General features: G+C 44.5%; 2 protein-coding genes across 2 annotated transcripts; both read left to right on the top strand.

Moving 5' to 3' along the window:
* Positions 1–332: 332 nt before the first annotated feature.
* Positions 333–2,479, top strand: LOC123412302 (endoglucanase 21-like). Its single transcript, XM_045105258.1, has 3 exons — positions 333–994; positions 1,094–1,348; positions 1,652–2,479. The coding sequence occupies exons 1-3, from the start codon at positions 350–352 to the stop codon at positions 2,330–2,332; spliced, it is 1,581 nt and encodes a 526-aa protein (XP_044961193.1). The 5' UTR covers positions 333–349; the 3' UTR covers positions 2,333–2,479.
* A 19,962-nt stretch (positions 2,480–22,441) lies between these two features.
* On the top strand, positions 22,442–24,588 carry LOC123412212 (endoglucanase 21-like). Its single transcript, XM_045105152.1, has 3 exons — positions 22,442–23,103; positions 23,203–23,457; positions 23,761–24,588. The coding sequence occupies exons 1-3, from the start codon at positions 22,459–22,461 to the stop codon at positions 24,439–24,441; spliced, it is 1,581 nt and encodes a 526-aa protein (XP_044961087.1). The 5' UTR covers positions 22,442–22,458; the 3' UTR covers positions 24,442–24,588.
* The last annotated feature ends 1,800 nt before the right edge of the window (positions 24,589–26,388 follow it).

The following is a 26,388-nucleotide window of genomic DNA, read 5'->3' as shown; positions in this document are numbered from 1 at the left end:
CAGCAAGAATAACCATCACAACCGACAGCAAGAATAACCATCACCAACATCCAACCAGGTGTACATGTTACTTTCTCTTCATCATCCAATGACACCACCCAAGTACATGTTACCCAACATTCTTTTGTACTAGATCCGGCTGTTGGATCCAGTAATCAATGATTAACACCTGGTATTAAGAGTCATACAAGCTTAGCCGCCGCCTACCACCTGGTATTAAGATGTAGGGTTTGACTAAAGATGGTCAACTAGGGAGACATCACATGGTGATCAGGTCTTATATAACGAGGACGAAAGGAGCAGGGAGAAGCACAACAGAGCTAAACCCAGAGAAAGCAGTGGAGCAAACATGGCGAGAAGAATCAAAATGCTGACGTCTCTGGCCATCTGTGCCGCCCTCACGGTCGTGCTCCTTCCGTTCACGGCGGCCGGCGGCGAGGGCGCGGCGCCATTCGACTACAAGAAGGCGCTTCACAGCAGCCTCCTCTACTTCGAGGCGCAGCGATCGGGCCACCTGCCGCACAACCAGCGCGTCAAGTGGCGCGGGCACTCCGGCCTCGCCGACGGCCTGCAGCAGGGTGTGGACCTCGTGGGAGGGTACTACGACGCCGGCGACAATGTCAAGTTCGGCCTGCCGATGGCGTTCACGGTCACCATGCTGTCGTGGAGCGCCATGGAGTTCGCGGACGACATTGCGGCGGCCGGCGAGTGGCGGCACGTGCTGGAGGCCATCAAGTGGGGCACCGACTACTTCGTCAAGGCGCACACCGAGCCGTACGTGCTCTGGGCCGAGGTCGGCGACGGCGACACCGACCACTACTGCTGGCAGCGGCCCGAGGACATGACCACATCGCGGCAGGCCTACAAGGTCGACCGCGACAACCCCGGCTCGGATCTTGTGGGCGAGACCGCCGCCGCGCTGGCCGCTGCCTCCATGGTGTTCCGCCGCACCAACCCCCATTACGCACAAGTTCTCCTCCACCACGCCGAGCAGGTGCGTAGACATATACAACGCCATTGTCGTTGTCGCTCTGTTGAAAATGAAATATGTAACATCATCACTAACGTGTAATAATGTTACGTCCATATGCAGTTGTTCGAGTTCGGGGACAAATACAGGGGCAAGTACGACAGTAGCATCGGTGAGGCGTATAGCTACTACGCGTCGGTGAGCGGGTACGGCGACGAGATGCTGTGGGCGGCGCTATGGCTGCACGGGGCGACGGGAAAGGCGAGCTACTTGGACTACGCCGTGGACATGGCTGAAGAGTTTGGCGGCACCACCTGGGCCATCACAGAGTTCAGTTGGGACGTCAAGTACGCCGGCCTCCAGATCCTCGCCACCAAGGTGAGCATCAGCTGTACATATGACTGCGCAGCTAACAAATTAACTAATTATCCTCTAATTTTATTAGTTGTTTTCTAAGTGAAACGGTAGACAAGGAATCTATATTGCACGATTGTTTCTTCTCAGTCCCCTCAAAAAAACAAAATTTTGTTTCTTTAGTTGGTATGGCATGCACGATCGAAAATGTTTTCCTCGCGTATGCTATTATTTCTTCACAAAATCAAACTGCATACCAGATGTACGTCGAATATCACTCGGGATAAAATGTGTTTCTTAACGTACGTACGTGTCGTGTGATTTTAGGTGCTGCTGGAAGGGAAGGCCAAGGCGGAGCACAAGGCGACGCTGGAGAAGTACAAGGCCAAGGCGGAGCACTACCTCTGCGCCTGCCTCAACAAAAACGGCGACGCCGGCAACGTCAACCGCACGGCCGGCGGCATGCTCTTCGTCCGGCAATGGAACAACATGCAGTACGTGACCAACGCCGCATTCCTCCTCACCGTCTACTCCCGCTACCTCACCTCCGCCGGCGCCGGCCAGGAGCCACCGGTGCTGCAGTGCCCCGATGGGCCCGCGCATGCCGACCAGCTGCTGACCCTGGCGCGATCACAGACCGACTACGTCCTCGGTGCCAACCCAGCCGGCGTGAGCTACTTGGTCGGCTACGGCCAGCGGTTCCCGCGGCGGATGCACCACCGTGGCGCGTCCATCGTGTCCCACCGCGGCGACGGCAGGTTCATCGGATGCATGCAGGGGTACGACAACTGGTTCCTCAGGAAGGGGGCGAACCCGAACGTGGTCGTCGGCGCCATCGTTGGCGGGCCGGACCACCTCGATAGGTTCAGGGACAGACGCGACAACTACATGCAAACGGAAGCCTGCACCTACAACACCGCCCCCATGGTTGGCATCTTCGCACACCTGCACACCGAAACGCGGTCATCACCAAGAAATATTGAACACAAAAAGTTTTTACAAGACTGATCTAGCTAGGATTTCTTTTCTTTTTTGTTGGTTTAGTTTAACTATTTGGATTTGCCATATTGGTAGAGAGTACGTAGAGAGTGCAGAGTAGTGGTGCATGTGGCTTCCAGACAAGACATTTTGGTAGTTGTTCTAGCTAGACCTGGTTAAGCTAATACAGAAGAAAAACATGCATGTTGATTGATTGCCTACAGCCCTTCTATCGATTGCCATGTTTTATTCACCACATGATCATGCATCGTGATTGTTTGTGCATTATGCCTTGGTTGTATGTTTTATTCACCAAGAAATATTGAACAGAAAGAGTTCCACCACTAGCTAGTGTCCAGTTCTACAAGACTGATCTAGCTAGGTTTTTTGTTTTGTTTTGGGTTTAGTTTAACTATTTGGATTTGCCATATTGGTAGAGAGTACGTAGAGAGTGCAGAGTAGCCGTGCATGTGGCTTCCAAACAATATGGATACTCCTAGATTGCATGGCTGCGTAGGCCAGCATTTTATGCTGCAAGCACATATTTATATAAGACACGCACGTTTGATTATTGCGTCGTTTTTAGACACTTTGCATACTTGTTCTAGTTAGGCTTGATTAAGCTAATGCAGAAAAATAAATATGCATGTTGATTGATTGTCTACAACTCTTCTATTCGGACGTCCCTATGTCATTGTTTGTCATTGTTGTAAACATTGATTTAGAAAAAGTTCATCCAAAATTTGAATAAAAATTTTATATTTTAAAAAACTTTATCAAATTAGAAAAAAAATCGTCAATTGAAAATAAGTTCATCTCAAATTTGAATAAAAAATCATTGATTTGAAAGAAAGTTCATTAATTTTGAAAAAAGTTCATCGATTTTAAAAAAGTTCATCCCTAATTTGAATAAAAATTCATAGATATTTTTAAAAAGTTGATCAAATTCGAAAAACATTCATCCCTAATTTGAAAAAAACATTGATTTGAAAAAGTTCATCAAATTCAAAAAAAGTTTATAGTTTTTTGGAAAAAAATCATCAGATTCAAAAAAATGTTCATAGAATTCGGAAAAGGTTCATCGTTTTTGAAAAAAAAATCATCAAATTTGCAAAACAATCATTGATTCTGAAAAAGGTTCACAAATTAAAAAATTGATCATCAGTTTTAAAAACAAATTGCAAAATTTGAGAAAATTCCACGCATTTGAAAAAGAAAAAGGAAGCAAAAAAATAAACAGAGGAAAAGAAAGAAAAATAAAAAAGCAACCAAGCCGTTTCAAAAATCCTGTTTTGGTATACTTGGGATACCAAGGAATTACCCTTAGCCTCTCTCAAATCCTGTTTTGCGAGTGTTTCCTTTCGTATCTTGTCGTGAGTGCCCCGAGAGATCTGTAACTCCGTTTGCAACGTTCTGCATATGCATTCGCATCATTCTCACGTGTACCATCGATTTTTGCCAAGTTTATGCATATCCAAATTATTAATATTGAGGTTCTGTCCACAATGTTAAAGAACTAAATAATTGCCACATGATCATGCATCGTGATTGTTTGTGCATTATGCCTTGGTTGTATGTTCATTGGATGTTGTTATTTCTGTTGGGTAGCATCGGTTGGCGGGAACGGTATGAAGAACCTGTCGAAAACGTTTTTGAAGAGCAAGAGTACTAACCCACCGAAGAAGCTCAAGGCAAGATGATCATCACCCTTGATATTGTTTCTAATTTTGTTATGCCTAGTTGTCTTGTTTTTATCGTTACGTCTCGCTGCCTACCACTTGTATGTCAAGCCTCCCAAAATATCATGATAAGCCTCTAACCCCCTCCACATCACAGCAAATCGTTGTTTGGCTACGTTACCACTTGCTCATGCATTCTTATAGCGTTGCTAGTCGTAGGTGCAGGTTGATCCATGTGATAACATGGATATCTTGGGATATCACCATATTATTGCTATTTAACTTAATGCACATGTATACTTGGTGGAAGGCTTGGCCTTTTGCTCGGTGTTTTGTTCTGCCTTTGATGCCCTGGTTTCCGTTTACCGATGTAATGTTCCATACTAAGCGCTTCTAACATGCTTGGGGTTGTCATGGGAAACCCCTTGATAACTCATCTTGGGATATAACTCTTCCAAAAAGGCCAAACATTGGGAGTTTATTTGCTTAACAACCTAATAAAAATGCATAGGTCTTAGCTACCCTATGGATAATTAATCAACCCCGGGCCGGTGCTCCTCATGAGTATTGATCCAAACTAGAGCCATGTGCGGGGCCATCCCTGGGCAACTCGGGAGATTTCTATCATGCCATTGTACATTGCGCTCATCCGGTCGTGTCCTGAGAACGAGATACGCGACTCCTATCGAGTTAATCGACACATTGGGCAGTCTTTCTGGATTTCTTTTCCCCTTTTCGAATGTCTTGTGCATAGGGATTCTGAGGATACTTTGGGATATCTCGAGGATGAGGTTTTCCACCACATCTTGTGGCTTAGTTTGTGATGGATGAGCTCGGATATGAGTGGTTGGTTCCATAGAGGATGTTTCCAGCATTAAGCTCGGTTGAACCCCTTCAAACTTTTTCAGTATAGGGGTAATCTATGACACCTCGTATGTTGACCAGCGTTGGAGTTTGGTTGCAAAAATACACCTCGCATATAATCCGATGTTGGAGCTAGGCAACACAAGTACAGCACCGCACGGGAAAAACTTTGAACACGAAGTGTGGTGTGGAAATAACAAGGCATTGATAAAGGTCGGGAACTTAAAAGGGATCCTCGGATACCCGACGTGTGAACTCTTCGAATACACCTTGGTGATCCTCAGGATCAAAGGTGGGAAGATTTTTTGAACCAGCTTTCAAGACCAACCACCGGAGACGAAGAACAATTTGGAAAAATCGAGGAGCATCCCCAACTTGAAAACCTATTCAGGGGGCTACTGACGGTGTCCTGGACTAGGGGTACTCACCACGTTGTCTCCCGACCAGGTGGGTCGGGCCAAGGACCCCATGACGGTTCACTAATGGGCTTCTTTGGCGTAGCCCATGACGTATACAAGGGAGATTTCACAAGACTTGACACACGAGCCCAAGACTCCTCTCCACCGATGTATCTGACTAGGACTCTTGTTATCCTAGGCCTCTCTTACATTATATAAGTCGAGGTCACGCTAATCGATAGATGATATATTCATTACAACAATCTCGTGGTAGATACTTGTACCATGTACTATACATGTACCTGGTCATGGGATACCCGGCCCGCCCCGCCCCGCCCCGACCATGCCCATGGGCTGGGTTTGGGCCTGAGATCTAGGCCCGATATCCATGTCGCCTGGGCTTGGGCCTGCCTTTTGGCATTTTAGGGAAGGGCTCGGCCCGACAGCCCGAGGCCCGACGGGATTTTGCTGTGATGGACCGGGCTTGGACCTCAAATTCAGGCTCGACAGTTAGGTATGGCCGGGCTCGGGCCTGGGTTTTTTGTTACGGGCTTTGTTAGGACCGGCCCGTCCCGAGGTATGGCCAGGTATAACTATACACCATACCAATACAATGAAAAGAAGAATGTAGAGGATTATCTCTTTGAGAGAGAGCCCGAACCTCGGTAAAATATTGTGTCCATGTTACCATCGCTTCAAAACAGCTAGCTTACGACCCCTACCGCAAGATATGACAGATTTAGAACCGACATACGGGCCAACTTTTTTATGCGTCCCAAGCAACCAAACAGGCTAAAAACATCCAACGCGAGCCTGGCTGGACCTAATGCAGGCTACCAAACACGTCCATACAGTTTACAAGTTTGTGTTTATGCATGTAGTGGAAGCAGAGTCGGTTTTTAGAAGATATTTTTTTCTCTTGGAGCACATTTCTTCACCTCCGAAACCTGATATTTGTTTCTTAACTCTTTGAACAAACGGGTAAGGTCCCAAAGATTGCATTTATAGCAAAATAATGTTGGAGCGTTTATAGCAAAATTATTGGAAAACACTCCATAAAGGATCCTGCAAGAAAAAGAAGTTGCAAACATATATATCCTTACTTTTTGCACAAAGTACCTCAAAGGTATCAACAAAAAATCAATCGGGTCCTACTATTGAATTCATGCTTAGCAAATTTATTAAAACTCCAAACTGATGGAGAGAAACTGATAATATATCTCAACATTCTTACTCGCGTCTAGGCTTTTTTACTCTAGGCCACACAATCTTTTATCTTTAATATTGTTTTAGCATGGTCTTGAACACAAGATGTCTTGATTCATATGCCATATTAAATTCATATTCCAGTCAAATTGATCTAAAAGTCAAAATTAATGAAGAAAGACGAGTAACATATTTCAACACATGCATCCAAAGTGACACATCAGAGATGTTTTCCCGCCATATTCGAGGCAAACCTTGTCGTCATTGGGCAAGGAAAATCAGCACGAAGCCAAGCTTATAACCGTTGGGTTCACTTGAACCCAAGGGATTTTGCCAGTATGTATGTGTAGGCACCTATTTGCCTGACGTGAACCCTGTAAAAATTCCTGGCTGACCGCATCAAAAATTTGACGTAGTCATGTGGAAGCTAAAAAAAGGCCCAAAAGGCCACGAGCAAGAGCACATGACCATGTCCAGGCAGACAGGCCTAAACCATCATTAGTTGCGTTTTGTTTTGTATATGAAACGGAGGCAAAAGTTTTGCCTCGTCTTATAATGAAGAAAAAGAGAATTGTTCGATTGATTAACGAAAAATTAGGCGAAAACCGTTACAACACGTCCACACAGGACACAAGGCAACCTGGCCACCCGCACAAGAACACACACATACCTCATCTAGCCGCACGTTGGCCGCGCGCCTCATCTAGCTCTCGTCTGTTCATTTTCCAATTCAATCTCTCCTCTGGTCTTCTCGTGTTGCTTGACACGCCAGCAGCAAGTAGACCATCAACAATTGTAGTGGAAAATTTGAGGTAATTAGATTATTTTCCTATCCCTCATCTCTTATGTGTATGCTCTATCTAGCTTAATAATCTAGTATGATACCGATTGCTTCGCCGTAATTTTCTGATTTGTTTCCCTTTGTAGACTTTGATTGATCTAGTTTATAGAGCTGTATTACTCAAGTAGAACTTCGCAGATCCACATAATATATTGCCACATCGAAAAGGGGTCACTATAAAATGTGAGTGACTTTATATGCTTCTTTTGTTTGATGATATTTATTTTAAATTTGTCAAACTAACTTGTCATTTTTTCTATGTTTCCGAAAAGGGGTCACTATAAAATGTGAGTGACTCTATTATTTGTATTTTAAAAAGTGTTTTTGTAATTTTATGGAACTGATATCTCTTGCACTCTTGAGTTTTTAATGCAATACAACATGTGATACATGATGCTATATTCTATTCAATATATTGGTTATGGGCGTTATACTTTTCTTCCAATTAGGCTTTAATTTTCATAAAACCACCAAAGAGCTCCTGATCAAGGAAGATGGAGCCTGTATCCGCCGCTCTCTCTCCTTCCGCTTTCTCAACAGAGAAGAAATAATGGAGAGGATGTTTGCTCTAATTAGAGATGCATGTCTAAAGGCAAGGAAAATAGGGCATCCCTCGATCGGGATGTTTGTTCATTCCAATTAGAGATGATTTTAAGGGCAAAGGTTATCTAAGTTAGCACAATCAAGACATCCATAAAAATAAAGATAGTTCGTCACATATACTCCGTCCGTCCGTAATTATTTATCATAAAAATGGATACAAATAAATGTATCTAGAATTAAAATACATCTAGATACATCCATTACTACGACAAGTATTTCTGAACGGAGGGAGCACTACTTAATAATCTAAACAATAACAATATAAATGTACGACTAAATTTTAATAAGTAAGCAGGTCAAGGATTGCAAGAAAATAACTATAACATGAGTTCTGACATATTTTCTCTTTCTTTTGTGAAACAGATGTGCACGATCTGCAAATATGAATTGTTTGGGCCTTCCTACCATGCCGTTGAAAGCTCACAAGATGATGAAATGTTACCTTCGTTTACTCTTTTTGTTTAGTAAAAAAGTTTTTAAACAAATGATCTGGCGTTTCTTGAGGAGGGTTTTCTCAGAAAACTCTTTGTGGCATGTCTGATATCTTTGCATGAATCTTAGCGCAATTGCTGAAAAGACCCTAGGGAGGGACGCCTAGACTGACACAACCCTTCGCTCATTTGACAATACTTGAGGGAACGACCTTCTTCACGGAACCTTTTTCCCTATATCACTAGTAGAGAACAGGACTTTGGTTCGGGCCTGATCAGTCCATTAGTCCCGGTTCTTCACGAACCGGGACCCATGGGGGACATTAGACCCGGTTCATGAGCCCAGGGGGCCAGCCATGGCCTCGTGGGCATTGGTCCCGGTTCGTCTAGACCCATTTGTCCCGGTTCTAGTCACGAACCGGGACCAATGGGCCGCGCTCCTGGCCCACATCCATTGGTACCGGTTCGTGCCTTGAACCGGTATAGAAGGGGGGCTTTAGCCCGATTTATGCCATGAACCGGGACAAATAATTTGCCTATATATACCCATCGCCGCGGCAGAGCACTCTGTTTTTTCTGGCCGGCGAGGGGAGGGCATTTGGGTGCTCTAGCTCACCTTCTATGCACATGAGGTGTTCGATGAAATGCCCGAGCCACACTAGTTAAGCTTTCTCCTCTAGAAGCTCGACCTCGGAGCTCCATTTTCCTGAGATTTGTCTAGATTTAGCGGTCCGTCACGCCCCGTCCCCGTTTTCACCGCCGTTGATCGCCCGCGTCGATCTCGTCGCCGGCACCACCGTGGTGAGCCTCTTGTTCTTATCTTCTTTCTGATTTTCTTACTTTAGATAGAGACTTGTCTGATTTTCTTACTTTAGATAGAGACTTGTCTGATTTTCTTACTTTAGATAGATACTTGTCTGATTTTCTTACTTTTGACACACATAATTATATATAATGCACGCAGATGAACCGGCAATGGATGTATGGTGATAGACACACCTCCGAGTACATTAAGGGCATGCATAATTTTCTCGAAGTAGCTGAGGCAAACAAGCAGAATGGTTTTATGTGTTGTCCATGCCCTAAATGTGGGAATACGAAGTCTTACTCTGGCCGGAAAATCCTTCACACCCACCTGCTTTACAAGGGTTTCATGCCACACTATAATGTTTGGAAGAGGCACGGAGAAATAGGGGTTATGATGGAAGACGACGAAGAAGAAGAGGACGATGACAACTATGTGCCCCCTGAATACGGTGATGCTGCAACGGGGGGAGCTACTGAAGATGAAGAAGAACCAGACGATGTGCTCGATGATGCTGCAATGGGGGAAGCTACTGAAGATCAAGAGGAACCAGACAATGTGCCCTATGATGATGATCTCCGTCGGGTCATTGTCGATGCAAAGACGCAATGCAAAAGTCAAAAGGAGAAACTGAAGTTCGATCGCATGTTAGACGATCACAAAAAAGGGTTGTACCCCAATTGCGAAGATGGCAACACAAAGTTGGGTACCGTACTGGAATTGCTGCAGTGGAAGGCAGAGAATGTTGTGCCTGACAAAGGATTTGAGAAGCTACTGAAAATATTGAAGAATAAGCTTCCAAAGGATAAGGAATTGCCCGACAGTATGTACGCAGCAAAGAAGGTCGTATGCCCTCTAGGATTGGAGGTGCAGAAGATACATGCATGCCCTAATGACTGCATCCTCTACTGCGGTGCTTACAAGGATTTGAACGCATGCTCGGTATGCGGTGCATTGCGGTATAAGATCAGACGAGATGACCCTGGTGATGTTGACGGCGAGCCCCGCAGGAAGAGGGTTCCTGTGAAGGTGATGTGGTATGCTTCTACAGTACCACGGTTGAAACGACTGTTCAGAAACAAAGAGCATGCCAAGTTGATGCGATGGCACAGTGAGGACCGTAAGAAAGACGGGAAGTTGAGAGCACCCGCTAACGGGTCGCAGTGGAGAAAAATCGAGAGAGAGTACTGGGATGAGTTTGCACGTGACCCAAGGAACGCATGGTTTGGTTTAAGCGCGGATGGCATTAATCCTTTCGGGGAGCAGAGCAGCAATCACAACACCTGGCCCGTGACTCTATGTATGTATAACCTTCCTCCTTGGATGTGCATGAAGTGAAAGTTCATTATGATGCCAGTTCTCATCCAAGGCCCTAAGCAACCCGGCAATGACATTGATGTGTACCTAAGGCCATTAGTTGAAGAACTTTTACAGCTGTGGAATGGAAACGGTGTACGTGTGTGGGATGAGCACAGACAGGAGGAATTTGACCTCCACGCGTTGCTGTTTGTAACCATCAACGATTGGCCCGCTCTCAGTAACCTTTCGGGACAGATGATACGTCTCCATCATATCTACTTTTCCAAACTCTTTTGCCCTTGTTTCGGACTCTAATTTGCCTGATTTGAATGGAACTAACCTAGACTGACGTTGTTTTCAGCAGAATTACCTTGGTGTTGTTTTTTGTGCAGAAATGAAAGTTCTCAGAACGTCATGAAAACTTACGGAGAATATTTCTGGAAAATATGAAAAATACATGCGCAAAGATCCACCAGAGGAGGTGGGCCACTGGGCCACAAGCCCTGTGCCCCCCCCCCTCCCGTGGCGGCTAGCAAGCTTGTGGGGCCCACGTGGCTCGGCCGCCCCCAATCTCAGCTCTATAAGTTCACTTTCCTCCCAGAAAAAATCAAGAGAGAAGATTTCGTCGCGTTTGCGATACGGAGGCGCCGCCACAACCTGTTCTTCATCTGGAGGGCAGATCTGGAGTCCGTTTTGGGCTCCGGAGAGGGGAAATCGTCGCCATCGTCATCATCAACCTTCTTCCCTCTCCAATTCCATGAAGCTCTTCGTCGTTCGTGAGTAATCTATTTGTAGGCTCGCTGGGTGGTGATGAATAGGATGAGATCTATCATGTAATCGAGTTAGTTTTGATGGGGATTGATCCCTAGTATCCACTATGTTCTTTGATTGATGTTGCTACTACTTTGCCATGCTTAATGCTTGTCACTAGGGCCCGAGTGCCATGATTTCAGATCTGAAATTATTATGTTGTCACCAATATATGTGTGTTTTAGATCCGATCTTGCAAGTTGTAGTTACCTACTGTGTGTTATGATCCGGCAACCCCGGAGTGACAATAACCAGAACCACTCCCGGTGATGACCATAGTTTGAGGAGTTCATGTGTTCACCAAGTGCTAATGCGTTGGTCCGGTTCTTTATTAAAAGGAGAACCTTAATATCCCGTAGTTTCCTTTTGGACCCCGCTGCCACGAGAGGGATGGACAATAGATGTCATGCAAGTTCTTTTCCCTAAGCACGTATGACGACACACGGAATGCATGCCTACATCACATTGACGAACGGGAGCTAGCCACATATCTCTACATGTTATAAATGTTGCATGATGAATATCATCCAAACAAATCACCGACCCATTGCCTACGAGTTTGTCCTACTACTGATGTTACTTGTTTTGCTCTGCTGCTACTGTTGTTACTTTTCTTGCTATGCTGCTACTGTCGCTTGCTACTGTTGCTACTTGCTATTGTTGTCACTACTGCTGTTCCTTGCCACTTTTGTTACTCGTTACACTGCTGCTACCTGCTACAATACTTTTTCTCGCGTCGTTGACGGGAAAGAATATTTTCCGTAAACGGGCAACTTCTGGCGCCATTGATACGACAGTTAGGAATAGTCTGCTGTCAACAGATCGTTTCTGACACCGTTGTTATCATACTACTTTGCTGATGATACTTTGCTTGCAGATACTAATCTTTCAGGTGTGGTTGAATCTGATAAATTCAGCTGCTAATACTCGAGAGTATCCTCTCACCTCCTGTCTGGCGAATCAACAAATTTGGGTCGAATACTCTACCCTCGAAAACTGATGCGATCCCACGCACTGGTGGGCCGTCAACAACATTCTTCTAGTTTCGATTGCCGGAGAGTGCTAGCGGCATTCTTCTGGTGCCGTTGCAGGGGAAGGTGTGCTGTCACGGAGTCAGCATTTTTCTGGCGCCGTTGCCGGGGAGATATTGCTATATTCTCTGAGTTACTTGGGATTTATATCTGCTGATCACTATGAAGAATCTGAAGGATCCGAAAACCAAAGTCTTGCCCTCAACTACGAGGGGAGGTAAGGAACTGCCATCTAGCTCTGCACTTGATTCACCTTCAGTTATGAGTAAGTTTGCGACATCACCTCCTGCTAGAAATCTTGATATGTCACCTGTGCTTGATGATGCTTATGATGCTACTGCTAGAGATGCTATGCTTGATACTATGCCTGATGATGCTATGCCTGATACTGCTAGAGATGTTATGCTTGCTACTGCTAGAGATACTATGCCTGATACTGCTTTGCTTGATGATGCTAGAGATGCTATTTTGCCTGATGATGCTATGCTTGATACTGCTAGAGATACTGCTTTGCCTGAAGTTCCACTAGGGGTATTCCTTGATGCTCATATTGCTAGAGTTACTGCCAATGCTCGTGATGCTTCTGAAACTGCCGATACTATTGAGATAGAACCTGCTTTTGCTCCTGCTAGATCTAGCTCTCCTAGATATGAATTGCATGATATACCTGAGGGTTACATTATGGAGGGAGAGATAGCTGAGGATTTTCTTGCGTGTAAAGATGCCTACGACGCTGAGAAATTACTTCTCAAGTGGAAGGAAAAATCTCTGAAAGCTAGGATGAAATACGACCCGAAGTTTGCCACTTCACCTATCTTTATCACCGATAAGGATTATGAATCTCTGTCGATCCTGATATAATCTCTCTAGACGAATCTGATCCTTTCCACGGTTATGAGTCTGAGACGGTCGTAGCCCATCTTACCAAACTACACGATATAGCCACCCTTTTCACTAGTGAGGAGAAGATCCGCCACTACTACATCCTTAAGTTGTTTCCTTTCTCTCTAAAGGATGACGCTAAAGCCTGGTTCACCTCTCTTGCTCCTGGATGTGTGAGTAGTCCCCAGGATATGGTCTATTACTTCTGTGAGAAATATTTCCCTGCCCATAAGAAGCAAGCTGCCTTGCAGGACATATACAACTTTGCTCAACTCCAAGAAGAGAGTCTCCCACAAGCTTGGGGGAGGCTCGTCCAGCTACAGAATGCTTTGCCTGATCACCCTCTTAAGAAGAACGAGATACTTGATATCTTCTATAACGGACTTACCGATGCTTCTAGAGACCACCTAGATAGTTGTGCCGGTTGTGTTTTTAGGGAACGAACTGTAGAACAAGCTGAGACCCTACTGAATAACATCTTGATCAACGATAATGCTTGGACTATTCCCGAACCACCTCCTAAGCCAACTCCTAAGAAAAGAGGTATTCTATTCCTCAGTCCCGAAGATATGCAAGAAGCCAAGAAATCTATGCAAGAGAAAGGCATTAGATTTGAAGATGTCAAAAATCTACCACCTATCGAAGAGATCCATGGTCTCGATAACCCGATACAAGTAGTAGAAGTGAATTCTCTACGTAGGTTTGACGAGAGTGATATTCCTTTTGACAAACCTGCTAGCCTATGCTTTGATGAATTTGACAACTTTGTTGCCAAACAACAGAGTTTCAATGATTATGTTAGCAGACATTTGGAACAAAGTACTCGTATGCTTAGCCATTTAAGTGCTTGTGTAGACAGAAATGTCAATGATCTGAAGCTTCTGAGTAAACATGCTTCTATGATTACTACTCAGGTAGAACAAGTACTTAAAGCTCAGAATGACTTGCTCAATGAATTAAATGACAACTCTATCAGAGTCATTACTAGAGGAGGCAAAATGACTCAGGAACCTTTGTATCCTGAAGGCCATCCTAAGAGAATTGATCAAGATTCTCAAGGAATTAATGCTGATACACCCAGTCATCCTAAGGAGAAGAAGAAGGATGATAGAAACCTACATGCCAATTCACCAAATAATGTCACACCTGAAGAACCTAATGATATTTCTGTGTCAGATGCAGAAACACAATCTGGTGATGAACATGAACCTGGTGACAATATGGACAGTGATGTTCATAATAATGCTCAACCTAGCAATGATGAGGATGTGGAGATTGAACCTACGGTTAATCCTGATAACCCACAACCTAAGAGATACGATAAGAATGACTTCACTGCTAGGAAGCATGGTAAAGAAAGGGAGCCATGGATTCAGAGACCTATGCCCTTTCCTCCTAAGCCATCCAAGAAAAAGGATGATGAGGATTTTGAGCGCTTCGTTGAGATGATAAGACCCATCTTTCTGCAGATGCGGTTAACTGATATGCTCAAGATGTCTCCGTATGCCAAGTACATGAAAGTTATCGTGACTAATAAACAGAAGATACCAGATTTTGAGATCTCCACCATGCTTGCCAATTACACTTTCAAAGGTGGAACTCCTAAGAAACTTGGTGATCCTGGAGTGCCCACTATACCTTGTTCCATTAAAGGAAACTACGTAAGAACCGCCTTATGTGACCTTGGAGCCGGTGTTAGTGTTATGTCGCTCTCTCTTTATCGTAGACTTGAATTGGATAAGTTGACACCCACTGAAATTTCTCTGCAAATGGCCAACAAATCAACTGCTTTCCCTATCGACATTTGCGAGGATGTGCCTGTTGTGGTTGCTAACACCACTATCTTAACAGACTTTGTTATCTTGGATATTCCCGAGGACGATGCCATGGCTATCATCCTCGGAAGACCCTTTTTAAACAATGCAGGGGTTGTTATAGATTGCAACAAAGGCAATGTCACTTTCCATGTCAACGGTAATGAGCACACCGTGCACTTTCCGAAGAAACGATATCAAGTACATTGCATCAATGCTATCGAAAAGACTTCATCAATTCTTATTTGGAGCTTTGAATGCCCTATTCCTCGTGTCAAGATGAAGTATGATTTGCTTGTTGGGGAGATACATATCCCCATTGAGGTGACTTAGTGGCTATTCAAAAATTCTCCGTTCTCTCTTGCGATTTGAGAAGGTTTTGTCATGAGGACTTGATCAACCCCATTGACGGATTTCTTTCGGTGACCATGAAATGGATGAATCAAAGAGTCACATACCTCTATTTTGAGCTTTCATTTTCTGATGCTTAGAAGAAAAATGATAGATTTAGTCTAGTTTTTCCTGTTTTCTGTTTTAGCGTCCTGGAGAAAAATACCCAGAAAATAAAAGTTCTCCGATGGTCCTGAAAATTTAGTATGATTTTTTCTGAAATATTTGAAAAATATTGGGCCTGAGAGCTGGTCTGGGGGCCTGACCAGTGGGCCACAAGCCCTGCAGCCGCCCCCCCCCCCCCCCCCCGGTGGCAGCTAGCAAGCTTGTGGCGCCCACAGGGACCCCCTCCACTCATTCCAGCTCCCATCCTCTTCTTCCACCTCCATAAAAAATTGTTTCGCAGCTCAAACCCGTGTTCTTGCTCATTTGGCTGTGATTTTTGATCTCCTTGCTCAAAGCACCATTCTCCGAACCGTTTTGGGGAAATTACTCCTTGGTAAGTGACTCCTCCATTGGTCCAATTAGTTTTTGCTCTAGTGCTTTATCCTTCGCGTATTCTTGCTACCTTGGTGACCCTGTTCTTGAGCCAGAAATGTTGATTTAGCTGGTCCCAAGTAGTTTTAGCGCGTGATACGGTCTCTAGGCACTAGTAGGAGTAGTTGCTACAAGGTGTGGTTGGTCTTCATTCACTTTTCTCGTGAACTTCAAAAATTTCAGCTAAAGGAAATTATGTTCAGGAGGAAGTTTTATGGTGGTTCCTCAAGTAAGAAGGGTCCCCATCTTTCTTTTTGGGAGCCCGAACCTTATCAACTAAGGGACGCACCAGTACAACCATGTGAATGGCCTTCCGATGAGTTCATGATCGAAGCAGGTTTCAAGGATGAGTTTGACACACTTGTCCGCAATGCCGGGTTAGAAGAATTCCTCTCATATAAATGTGAACAGTATGCTATGCTCACTGCCTCTTTCGTGCGTAGATTTAAATTTTCAGTTGGCCGTGACTCATCCATACTGTTTGATCTGTACGATAAATCCTATGCCATGGATTTGGAGGATTTCAATAGGATTTGCAAGATACCCGATGGGGGTAGTATTAATGATCCTTCTAAGTCTTCGGTCAGAGACTTTGTCTCCAGTATAACTGTTGGAGAAACCACAGATATCACACAAGACACCATAGGAAGCATCCATTTCCTTGCCTTGCACTACTTTGCCCTCTTCATAGGTAGGTGCATTAACGGCAAGGGTGCACATTGTCACCTATGCACTTCCGACCTTAGTATCCTTAAGAGTGCAATAACAGGTGACAGGAGCTTCAATATGGGAGCTATAATAGCAAGGAGGCTGAATAATAATGCCATTGAGGGGGATTTCTTTGGTGGAGTGTATGCTACACGCTTAGCAAATTTTCTTGGAGTATCCATCCGTTCAGAAGACCCTCCTCTCTGTACAGCCTACCTTGATCGTGTGGCTCTAACACGCTACCAGTTCCTTGAGAGAGATCATGGATCTCTCCTATGCCGCTTGATATTTAACCGGCAGCGTGTTTTCCATATTACCCTTCCTGCTCCCACTTTCTTTGACTTTCAGGTAAAACAAAGATACTACATAACCATAGGAGAGGCAGAGGAGTATGAGAGGGAGGTGGCGGTTGCTCGACTACGTGAGGCAGCTATTCAGGCAGTGGCTGCAGCACTCCCGTATAACACCCATTATGATTTTGGGTTTCGCCAGGACCATCCATGGGAGTAGACCAAGCTAGGCCAAAAGCCTAAGCTTGGGGGAGTACGTGTTCTCACCGACTTTACATTCATGCTTATGATTTCACTTTGTTAGCCGGTGTTCGCACTTTGCCACTGTATTATCCATGCTAGTTTATTTTTGTTTTCTTGTTTTGTGTCCTTTTGAGAAAACCCAAAAAAGATTTATTTCTTCTTTTGCTTGTTGGGAGTTTTCCCGTGTAAATAGTTTTCTTTTTCTTTGGGTCAAGGTAGAAGATATTGGTTACAATGTTTAGTGGTTCTTGCTTGCATACCTGTTTAGCTTTCAAAGAGCCATATTACTTTGTCTTCTCCTTTGTGTTTGCCTGTAGATTCAGCTTAGTCCAATGCTCTTATTATTGTTCATATTGTTTGATCGTGCAAATGAAAGGCAATAATGATGATATATGATGAAGTGACTGAGACTGGAAAAGCTGGTATGAACTCTATCTATTTTGTTTTTGTAAATATGACTAGCTTGTCATCCCAGATTCAACTTTGTTGTGAGAGAACCATGTCTGCAATGACAACTTAGAGATCATAGTTTCTGATGCCATGCTTAACTAGCTGAGAGCTTATAATGGTTTGTCTTGAATGCCAACATAGATTTTGAGATGACTATGATGTAGTATGATAGGATGGTATTCTCCTTTGAATGATTCAAGTGGCTTGACTTGGCGCATGTTCATGCATGTAGTTGAAACAAAATCAACATAGCCTCTATGATGTTCGTGTTCATGGTGATTTATATCTTTTCCATGCTTGCATTCAATGTTAGTCAAACTCATTGCATCTTGATGACTGTTGTCGCTCTCTAGTTGGTCGCTTCCCAGTCTTTTGCTAGCCTTCACTTGTACTAAGCGCAATACTGCTTGTGCATCCACTTCCATAAACCCAAAAGTTTTTCCATGAGAGTCCACCATACCTACCTATTTGCGGTATCTACCTGCCGTTCCAAGTAAATTTGCATGTGCCACTCTCTAAACCTTCAAGAAATAATCTGTTTTGCATGCCCGAACCGCTCATGTGGTGACAGGGGCTATTGGTATCTTCCATGCTAGGCGTGTTATCCTCGACATGTGTTTATTCACTGTCATTCACGAGAAAGGGACCGGTAATTGGAATGCCCAGTTCCACGCTTAAATCGAAAACATAACTGTAAAAAACAAGACTCCCCCCGGATTGATGTTAGTATGGACGGTACCCGAGGATTCGGCTAGCCGTGGAGTGTGATTGATTGGTGGTGGGGGAGTTAAAACTTTACTTTTCTGTTTGGGAACCGCCTATAGCATGAGTAGCATGGAAGATATTGAGAACTCTTGGTCATTGCATTGACAATGAAAGCATGCCACCCAAAATTATTATCTCTGTTTTCAAAGCTTGAGCTCTCGCACCTCTGCAAATCAATGCTTCCCTCTGTGAAGGGCATGTCTATTTATTTTCCTGTTGAGTCATCCTCCTCTTATATAAGCACCAATTAGAGAGCACCTCTGTCATTTTTATGCTTCGCTTTTGATTGATATTGAGTATGGCTATGACTGGATCTTCATTGCTATGAATTACAATGTTTAGTGAGCCCTTGATCTTTGAAAGTGCTCTGCATTTATGTTTTGTGGTCTCGGAAAGAGCTAGCGAGATACCACCTATTCATGTTGCTTCATGCTTGTTTTGATTGAAGTGTTGGTATTTGAAACTCATTATTATTTGCTCGTTAGCTGATTATGACATTGATATTAGTTTACCGTGAGACCTTTGTGTCACTTGCTTATGTGGTTAACTTGTGATCTTGCTGAAATTCTGGTTATGAGTTAGACATAGTTGCAACAACAAGATCAAACAGAGTTTCTCAAAGTTTTTCTTTCTCTCTCAGTTTGTCAACTGAGTTGCTTGAGGACAAGCAAGGTTTTAAGCTTGGGGGAGTTGATACGTCTCCATCGTATCTACTTTTCCAAACTCTTTTGCCCTTGTTTTGGACTCTAATTTGCATGATTTGAATGGAACTAACCTGGACTCACGTTGTTTTGAGCAGAATTGCCTTGGTGTTGTTTTTTGTGCAGAAATGAAAGTTCTCAGAAAGTCCTGAAAGTTTACGAAGAATATTTCTGGAAAATATGAAAAATACCTGCACAAAGATCCACCGGAGGAGGTGGGCCAGTGGGCCACAAGCCCTGTAGCCGCCACCCCCCCCCCCCCCCCGGTGGCGGCTAGCAAGCTTGTGGAGCCCACGTGGCTGTGCCGCCCCCAATCTCAACTATATAAGTTCACTTTCGTCCCAGAAAAAAATCAAGAGAGAAGATTTCGCCGTGTTTGCGATACGAAGGCGCCGCCACAACCTGTTCTTCATCTGGAGGGCAGATTTGGAGTCCGTTTTGGGCTCCGGAGAGGGGAAATCATCGCCATCGTCATCATCAACCTTCTTCCCTCTCCAATTCCATGAAGCTTTTCGTCGTTCGTGAGTAATCTATTTGTAGGCTCGCAAGGCAGTGATGAGTCGGATGAGATATATCATGTAATCGAGTTAGTTTCAATGGGGATTGATCCCTAGTATCCACTATGTTCTGAGATTGATGTTGCTTCTACTTTGCCATGCTTAATGTTTGTCACTAGGGCCCGAGTGCCATGATTTCAGATCTGAAATTATTATGTTTTCACCAATATATGTGTGTTTTAGATCCGATCTTGCAAGTTGTAGTTACCTACTATGTGTTATGATCCGGCAACCCCGGAGTGACAATAACCGGAACCACTCCCGGTGATGACCATAGTTTGAGGAGTTCATGTGTTCACCAAGTGCTAATGCGTTGGTCCGGTTCTTTATTAAAAGGAGAACCTTAATATCCGGTAGTTTCCTTTTGGACCCCGCTGCCACGGGAGGGATGGACAATAGATGCCATGCAAGTTCTTTTCCCTAAGCACGTATGACGACACACGGAATGCATGCCTACATCACATTGACGAACGAGAGCTAGCCACATATCTCTCCGTGTTATAACTGTTGCATGATGAATATCATCCAATCAAATCACCGACCCATTGCCTACGAGTTTGTCCTACTACTGATGTTACTTGTCTTGCTCTGTTGCTACTGTTGTTACTTGTCTTGCTCTGCTGCTACTGTCGCTTGCTACTATTGCTACTTGCTACTGCTGTCACTACTGTTGTTCCTTGCCACTTCTGTTACTCTTTACACTGCTGCTACCTGCTACAATACTTTTTCTCGCGCCGTTGACGGGAAAGAATATTTTCCATCCACGGGCAACTTCTGGCGCCATTGATACGACAGTTAGGAATAGTCTGTCGTCAACAGATCGTTTCTGACACCGTTGTTATCATACTACTTTGCTGCTGATACTTTGCTTGTAGATACTAATCTTTCAGGTGTGGTTGAATCTGATAAATTCAGCTGCTAATACTCGAGAGTACCCTCTCACCTCCTGTCTGGCGAATCAACAAATTTGGGTCGAATACTCTACCCTCGAAAACTGCTGCGATCCCACGCGCTGGTGGGCCGTCAAGAACATTCTTCTAGTTTCGATTGCCGGAGAGTGCTAGCAGCATTCTTCTAGTGCCGTTGCAGGGGAAGGTCGGCTGTCACGGAGTCAACAGACAAACAAGGGATACCACGCATGCACGCACTGTTTAGCTGACACCGAGAGTATATACCTGAGCAAATGCATGAAGAATGTGTACCTGGGCCATCGTCGATTTCTTCCGACCAACCATCAATGTCGAAAGAAAGGCAAGCATTTCAAAGGCGAGGCAGATCACCGAAAGAAGCCCGCCATGTGTAACGGTGATCACGTACTTGCTATGGTCAATGATTTAAAAGTAATCTTCGAAAAGGGTCCCGGCGGACTACTATTCCGAGTGACGTTGCGGGACACGCACCCACGTGGAAGAAGAAATCTATATTTTGGGACCTACCCTACTGGAAATACCTAGAGATCAGCTGTTCTATCGACGTGATGCACGTGACGAAGAACCTTTGTGTGAACCTGCTAGGCTACTTGGGAAGACAAAAGATACAGCTGAGGCACGGGAGGACCTGCAACGTTTGCATGAAAAAGACAGCATGCCTCCAAAGCAGTATGGAGGTCTTGCTAGCTACGCTCTTACCAAAGAAGAGAAAGAAATCTTCTTTGAATGCCTTCTTAGTATGAAGGTCCCGACTGGCTTCTCGTTGAATATAAAGGGAATAATAAATATGGCAGAGAAAAAGTTCCAGAACCTAAAGTCTCGTTGAATAATGAATATAAAGGGAATAATAAATTTGTCTCTACGCTCGACCAAAACATACTTTACATATGAACTTATAATGTGCAGTGCATATGCACCCACGTGGTTGTTGAAGCAAGATGCAAGTCAACCCTTGGTAGCCTTTTAATTTATAGGGAGTTCTCTAATTAGTCTATACCAATTCATATAGTATATCTTAATTAAACAACTAATACTTCTTGTTCATATCAATACCGACAGGAATAATTACCATCACCAGTCACGTAGTACAATGTTACCACTCCAGGGAGAAAAAGAACAAAATTAAGTGTCACACACAAATAGAAGACACCATTCACTGATGGATATGCAGATTGAATATGGGTTCGATTTTTTATGGGATTGTAGAAACACATCTTAGGCACTACCTGAATTTCAAAATCTTTTAGATGTGTGATATCTTACGATGGTATAGCAATATCATCTGAAGAATGGTATCACCGAATTTGCTCTGTATTTGGGGAAATGGGTTGCGCATCACGCGCTTTTTTTTGCCTTGCAATCTGTTGTTCAGGTTGGAGCAACATGAACAATAAAATCCAGTCTCGGCTTGCCACTACGTTGACCAAAACATACTCTACATCTGAACTTAGAACGTGCAATGCATAACAACCTGCACGGTTGTTGATGCATGACGCAAGTCAACCCTGCCTAGCTAGCATTGTTAATTAACTAGTCTACCTCCATATATATCTTGATAATCAGGTCACAACTGACAGCAAGAATAACCATCACAACCGACAGCAAGAATAACCATCACCAACATCCAACCAGGTGTACATGTTACTTTCTCTTCATCATCCAATGACACCACCCAAGTACATGTTACCCAACATTCTTTTGTACTAGATCCGGCTGTTGGATCCAGTAATCAATGATTAACACCTGGTATTAAGAGTCATACAAGCTTAGCCGCCGCCTACCACCTGGTATTAAGATGTAGGGTTTGACTAAAGATGGTCAACTAGGGAGACATCACATGGTGATCAGGTCTTATATAACGAGGACGAAAGGAGCAGGGAGAAGCACAACAGAGCTAAACCCAGAGAAAGCAGTGGAGCAAACATGGCGAGAAGAATCAAAATGCTGACGTCTCTGGCCATCTGTGCCGCCCTCACGGTCGTGCTCCTTCCGTTCACGGCGGCCGGCGGCGAGGGCGCGGCGCCATTCGACTACAAGAAGGCGCTTCACAGCAGCCTCCTCTACTTCGAGGCGCAGCGATCGGGCCACCTGCCGCACAACCAGCGCGTCAAGTGGCGCGGGCACTCCGGCCTCGCCGACGGCCTGCAGCAGGGTGTGGACCTCGTGGGAGGGTACTACGACGCCGGCGACAATGTCAAGTTCGGCCTGCCGATGGCGTTCACGGTCACCATGCTGTCGTGGAGCGCCATGGAGTTCGCGGACGACATTGCGGCGGCCGGCGAGTGGCGGCACGTGCTGGAGGCCATCAAGTGGGGCACCGACTACTTCGTCAAGGCGCACACCGAGCCGTACGTGCTCTGGGCCGAGGTCGGCGACGGCGACACCGACCACTACTGCTGGCAGCGGCCCGAGGACATGACCACATCGCGGCAGGCCTACAAGGTCGACCGCGACAACCCCGGCTCGGATCTTGTGGGCGAGACCGCCGCCGCGCTGGCCGCTGCCTCCATGGTGTTCCGCCGCACCAACCCCCATTACGCACAAGTTCTCCTCCACCACGCCGAGCAGGTGCGTAGACATATACAACGCCATTGTCGTTGTCGCTCTGTTGAAAATGAAATATGTAACATCATCACTAACGTGTAATAATGTTACGTCCATATGCAGTTGTTCGAGTTCGGGGACAAATACAGGGGCAAGTACGACAGTAGCATCGGTGAGGCGTATAGCTACTACGCGTCGGTGAGCGGGTACGGCGACGAGATGCTGTGGGCGGCGCTATGGCTGCACCGGGCGACGGGAAAGGCGAGCTACTTGGACTACGCCGTGGACATGGCTGAAGAGTTTGGCGGCACCACCTGGGCCATCACAGAGTTCAGTTGGGACGTCAAGTACGCCGGCCTCCAGATCCTCGCCACCAAGGTGAGCATCAGCTGTACATATGACTGCGCAGCTAACAAATTAACTAATTATCCTCTAATTTTATTAGTTGTTTTCTAAGTGAAACGGTAGACAAGGAATCTATATTGCACGATTGTTTCTTCTCAGTCCCCTCAAAAAAACAAAATTTTGTTTCTTTAGTTGGTATGGCATGCACGATCGAAAATGTTTTCCTCGCGTATGCTATTATTTCTTCACAAAATCAAACTGCATACCAGATGTACGTCGAATATCACTCGGGATAAAATGTGTTTCTTAACGTACGTACGTGTCGTGTGATTTTAGGTGCTGCTGGAAGGGAAGGCCAAGGCGGAGCACAAGGCGACGCTGGAGAAGTACAAGGCCAAGGCGGAGCACTACCTCTGCGCCTGCCTCAACAAAAACGGCGACGCCGGCAACGTCAACCGCACGGCCGGCGGCATGCTCTTCGTCCGGCAATGGAACAACATGCAGTACGTGACCAACGCCGCATTCCTCCTCACCGTCTACTCCCGCTACCTCACCTCCGCCGGCGCCGGCCAGGAGCCACCGGTGCTGCAGTGCCCCGATGGGCCCGCGCATGCCGACCAGCTGCTGACCCTGGCGCGATCACAGACCGACTACGTCCTCGGTGCCAACCCAGCCGGCGTGAGCTACTTGGTCGGCTACGGCCAGCGGTTCCCGCGGCGGATGCACCACCGTGGCGCGTCCATCGTGTCCCACCGCGGCGACGGCAGGTTCATCGGATGCATGCAGGGGTACGACAACTGGTTCCTCAGGAAGGGGGCGAACCCGAACGTGGTCGTCGGCGCCATCGTTGGCGGGCCGGACCACCTCGATAGGTTCAGGGACAGACGCGACAACTACATGCAAACGGAAGCCTGCACCTACAACACCGCCCCCATGGTTGGCATCTTCGCACACCTGCACACCGAAACGCGGTCATCACCAAGAAATATTGAACACAAAAAGTTTTTACAAGACTGATCTAGCTAGGATTTCTTTTCTTTTTTGTTGGTTTAGTTTAACTATTTGGATTTGCCATATTGGTAGAGAGTACGTAGAGAGTGCAGAGTAGTGGTGCATGTGGCTTCCAGACAAGACATTTTGGTAGTTGTTCTAGCTAGACCTGGTTAAGCTAATACAGAAGAAAAACATGCATGTTGATTGATTGCCTACAGCCCTTCTATCGATTGCCATGTTTTATTCACCACATGATCATGCATCGTGATTGTTTGTGCATTATGCCTTGGTTGTATGTTTTATTCACCAAGAAATATTGAACAGAAAGAGTTCCACCACTAGCTAGTGTCCAGTTCTACAAGACTGATCTAGCTAGGTTTTTTGTTTTGTTTTGGGTTTAGTTTAACTATTTGGATTTGCCATATTGGTAGAGAGTACGTAGAGAGTGCAGAGTAGCCGTGCATGTGGCTTCCAAACAATATGGATACTCCTAGATTGCATGGCTGCGTAGGCCAGCATTTTATGCTGCAAGCACATATTTATATAAGACACGCACGTTTGATTATTGCGTCGTTTTTAGACACTTTGCATACTTGTTCTAGTTAGGCTTGATTAAGCTAATGCAGAAAAATAAATATGCATGTTGATTGATTGTCTACAACTCTTCTATTCGGACGTCCCTATGTCATTGTTTGTCATTGTTGTAAACATTGATTTAGAAAAAGTTCATCCAAAATTTGAATAAAAATTTTATATTTTAAAAAACTTTATCAAATTAGAAAAAAAATCGTCAATTGAAAATAAGTTCATCTCAAATTTGAATAAAAAATCATTGATTTGAAAGAAAGTTCATTAATTTTGAAAAAAGTTCATCGATTTTAAAAAAGTTCATCCCTAATTTGAATAAAAATTCATAGATATTTTTAAAAAGTTGATCAAATTCGAAAAACATTCATCCCTAATTTGAAAAAAACATTGATTTGAAAAAGTTCATCAAATTCAAAAAAAGTTTATAGTTTTTTGGAAAAAAATCATCAGATTCAAAAAAATGTTCATAGAATTCGGAAAAGGTTCATCGTTTTTGAAAAAAAAATCATCAAATTTGCAAAACAATCATTGATTCTGAAAAAGGTTCACAAATTAAAAAATTGATCATCAGTTTTAAAAACAAATTGCAAAATTTGAGAAAATTCCACGCATTTGAAAAAGAAAAAGGAAGCAAAAAAATAAACAGAGGAAAAGAAAGAAAAATAAAAAAGCAACCAAGCCGTTTCAAAAATCCTGTTTTGGTATACTTGGGATACCAAGGAATTACCCTTAGCCTCTCTCAAATCCTGTTTTGCGAGTGTTTCCTTTCGTATCTTGTCGTGAGTGCCCCGAGAGATCTGTAACTCCGTTTGCAACGTTCTGCATATGCATTCGCATCATTCTCACGTGTACCATCGATTTTTGCCAAGTTTATGCATATCCAAATTATTAATATTGAGGTTCTGTCCACAATGTTAAAGAACTAAATAATTGCCACATGATCATGCATCGTGATTGTTTGTGCATTATGCCTTGGTTGTATGTTCATTGGATGTTGTTATTTCTGTTGGGTAGCATCGGTTGGCGGGAACGGTATGAAGAACCTGTCGAAAACGTTTTTGAAGAGCAAGAGTACTAACCCACCGAAGAAGCTCAAGGCAAGATGATCATCACCCTTGATATTGTTTCTAATTTTGTTATGCCTAGTTGTCTTGTTTTTATCGTTACGTCTCGCTGCCTACCACTTGTATGTCAAGCCTCCCAAAATATCATGATAAGCCTCTAACCCCCTCCACATCACAGCAAATCGTTGTTTGGCTACGTTACCACTTGCTCATGCATTCTTATAGCGTTGCTAGTCGTAGGTGCAGGTTGATCCATGTGATAACATGGATATCTTGGGATATCACCATATTATTGCTATTTAACTTAATGCACATGTAT

The sequence above is a fragment of the Hordeum vulgare genome, chromosome 7H, assembly GCF_904849725.1.
Source record: "Hordeum vulgare subsp. vulgare chromosome 7H, MorexV3_pseudomolecules_assembly, whole genome shotgun sequence".
Lineage (NCBI taxonomy): Eukaryota > Viridiplantae > Streptophyta > Magnoliopsida > Poales > Poaceae > Hordeum > Hordeum vulgare.
This window is presented reverse-complemented; position numbering and strand designations above follow the sequence as displayed.

What these genes read in the sequence shown, in the direction of transcription:
- LOC123412302 (XM_045105258.1), top strand. Translation starts at nt 350, where the DNA reads ATGGCGAGAAGAATCAAAATGCTGACGTCTCTGGCCATCTGTGCCGCC. An exon ending in TCCTCCACCACGCCGAGCAG is followed by an intron (nt 995 to 1,093) that starts GTGCGTAGACAT and finishes GTCCATATGCAG; the next exon opens with TTGTTCGAGTTCGGGGACAA. An exon ending in TCCAGATCCTCGCCACCAAG is followed by an intron (nt 1,349 to 1,651) that starts GTGAGCATCAGC and finishes GTGTGATTTTAG; the next exon opens with GTGCTGCTGGAAGGGAAGGC.
- LOC123412212 (XM_045105152.1), top strand. Translation starts at nt 22,459, where the DNA reads ATGGCGAGAAGAATCAAAATGCTGACGTCTCTGGCCATCTGTGCCGCC. An exon ending in TCCTCCACCACGCCGAGCAG is followed by an intron (nt 23,104 to 23,202) that starts GTGCGTAGACAT and finishes GTCCATATGCAG; the next exon opens with TTGTTCGAGTTCGGGGACAA. An exon ending in TCCAGATCCTCGCCACCAAG is followed by an intron (nt 23,458 to 23,760) that starts GTGAGCATCAGC and finishes GTGTGATTTTAG; the next exon opens with GTGCTGCTGGAAGGGAAGGC.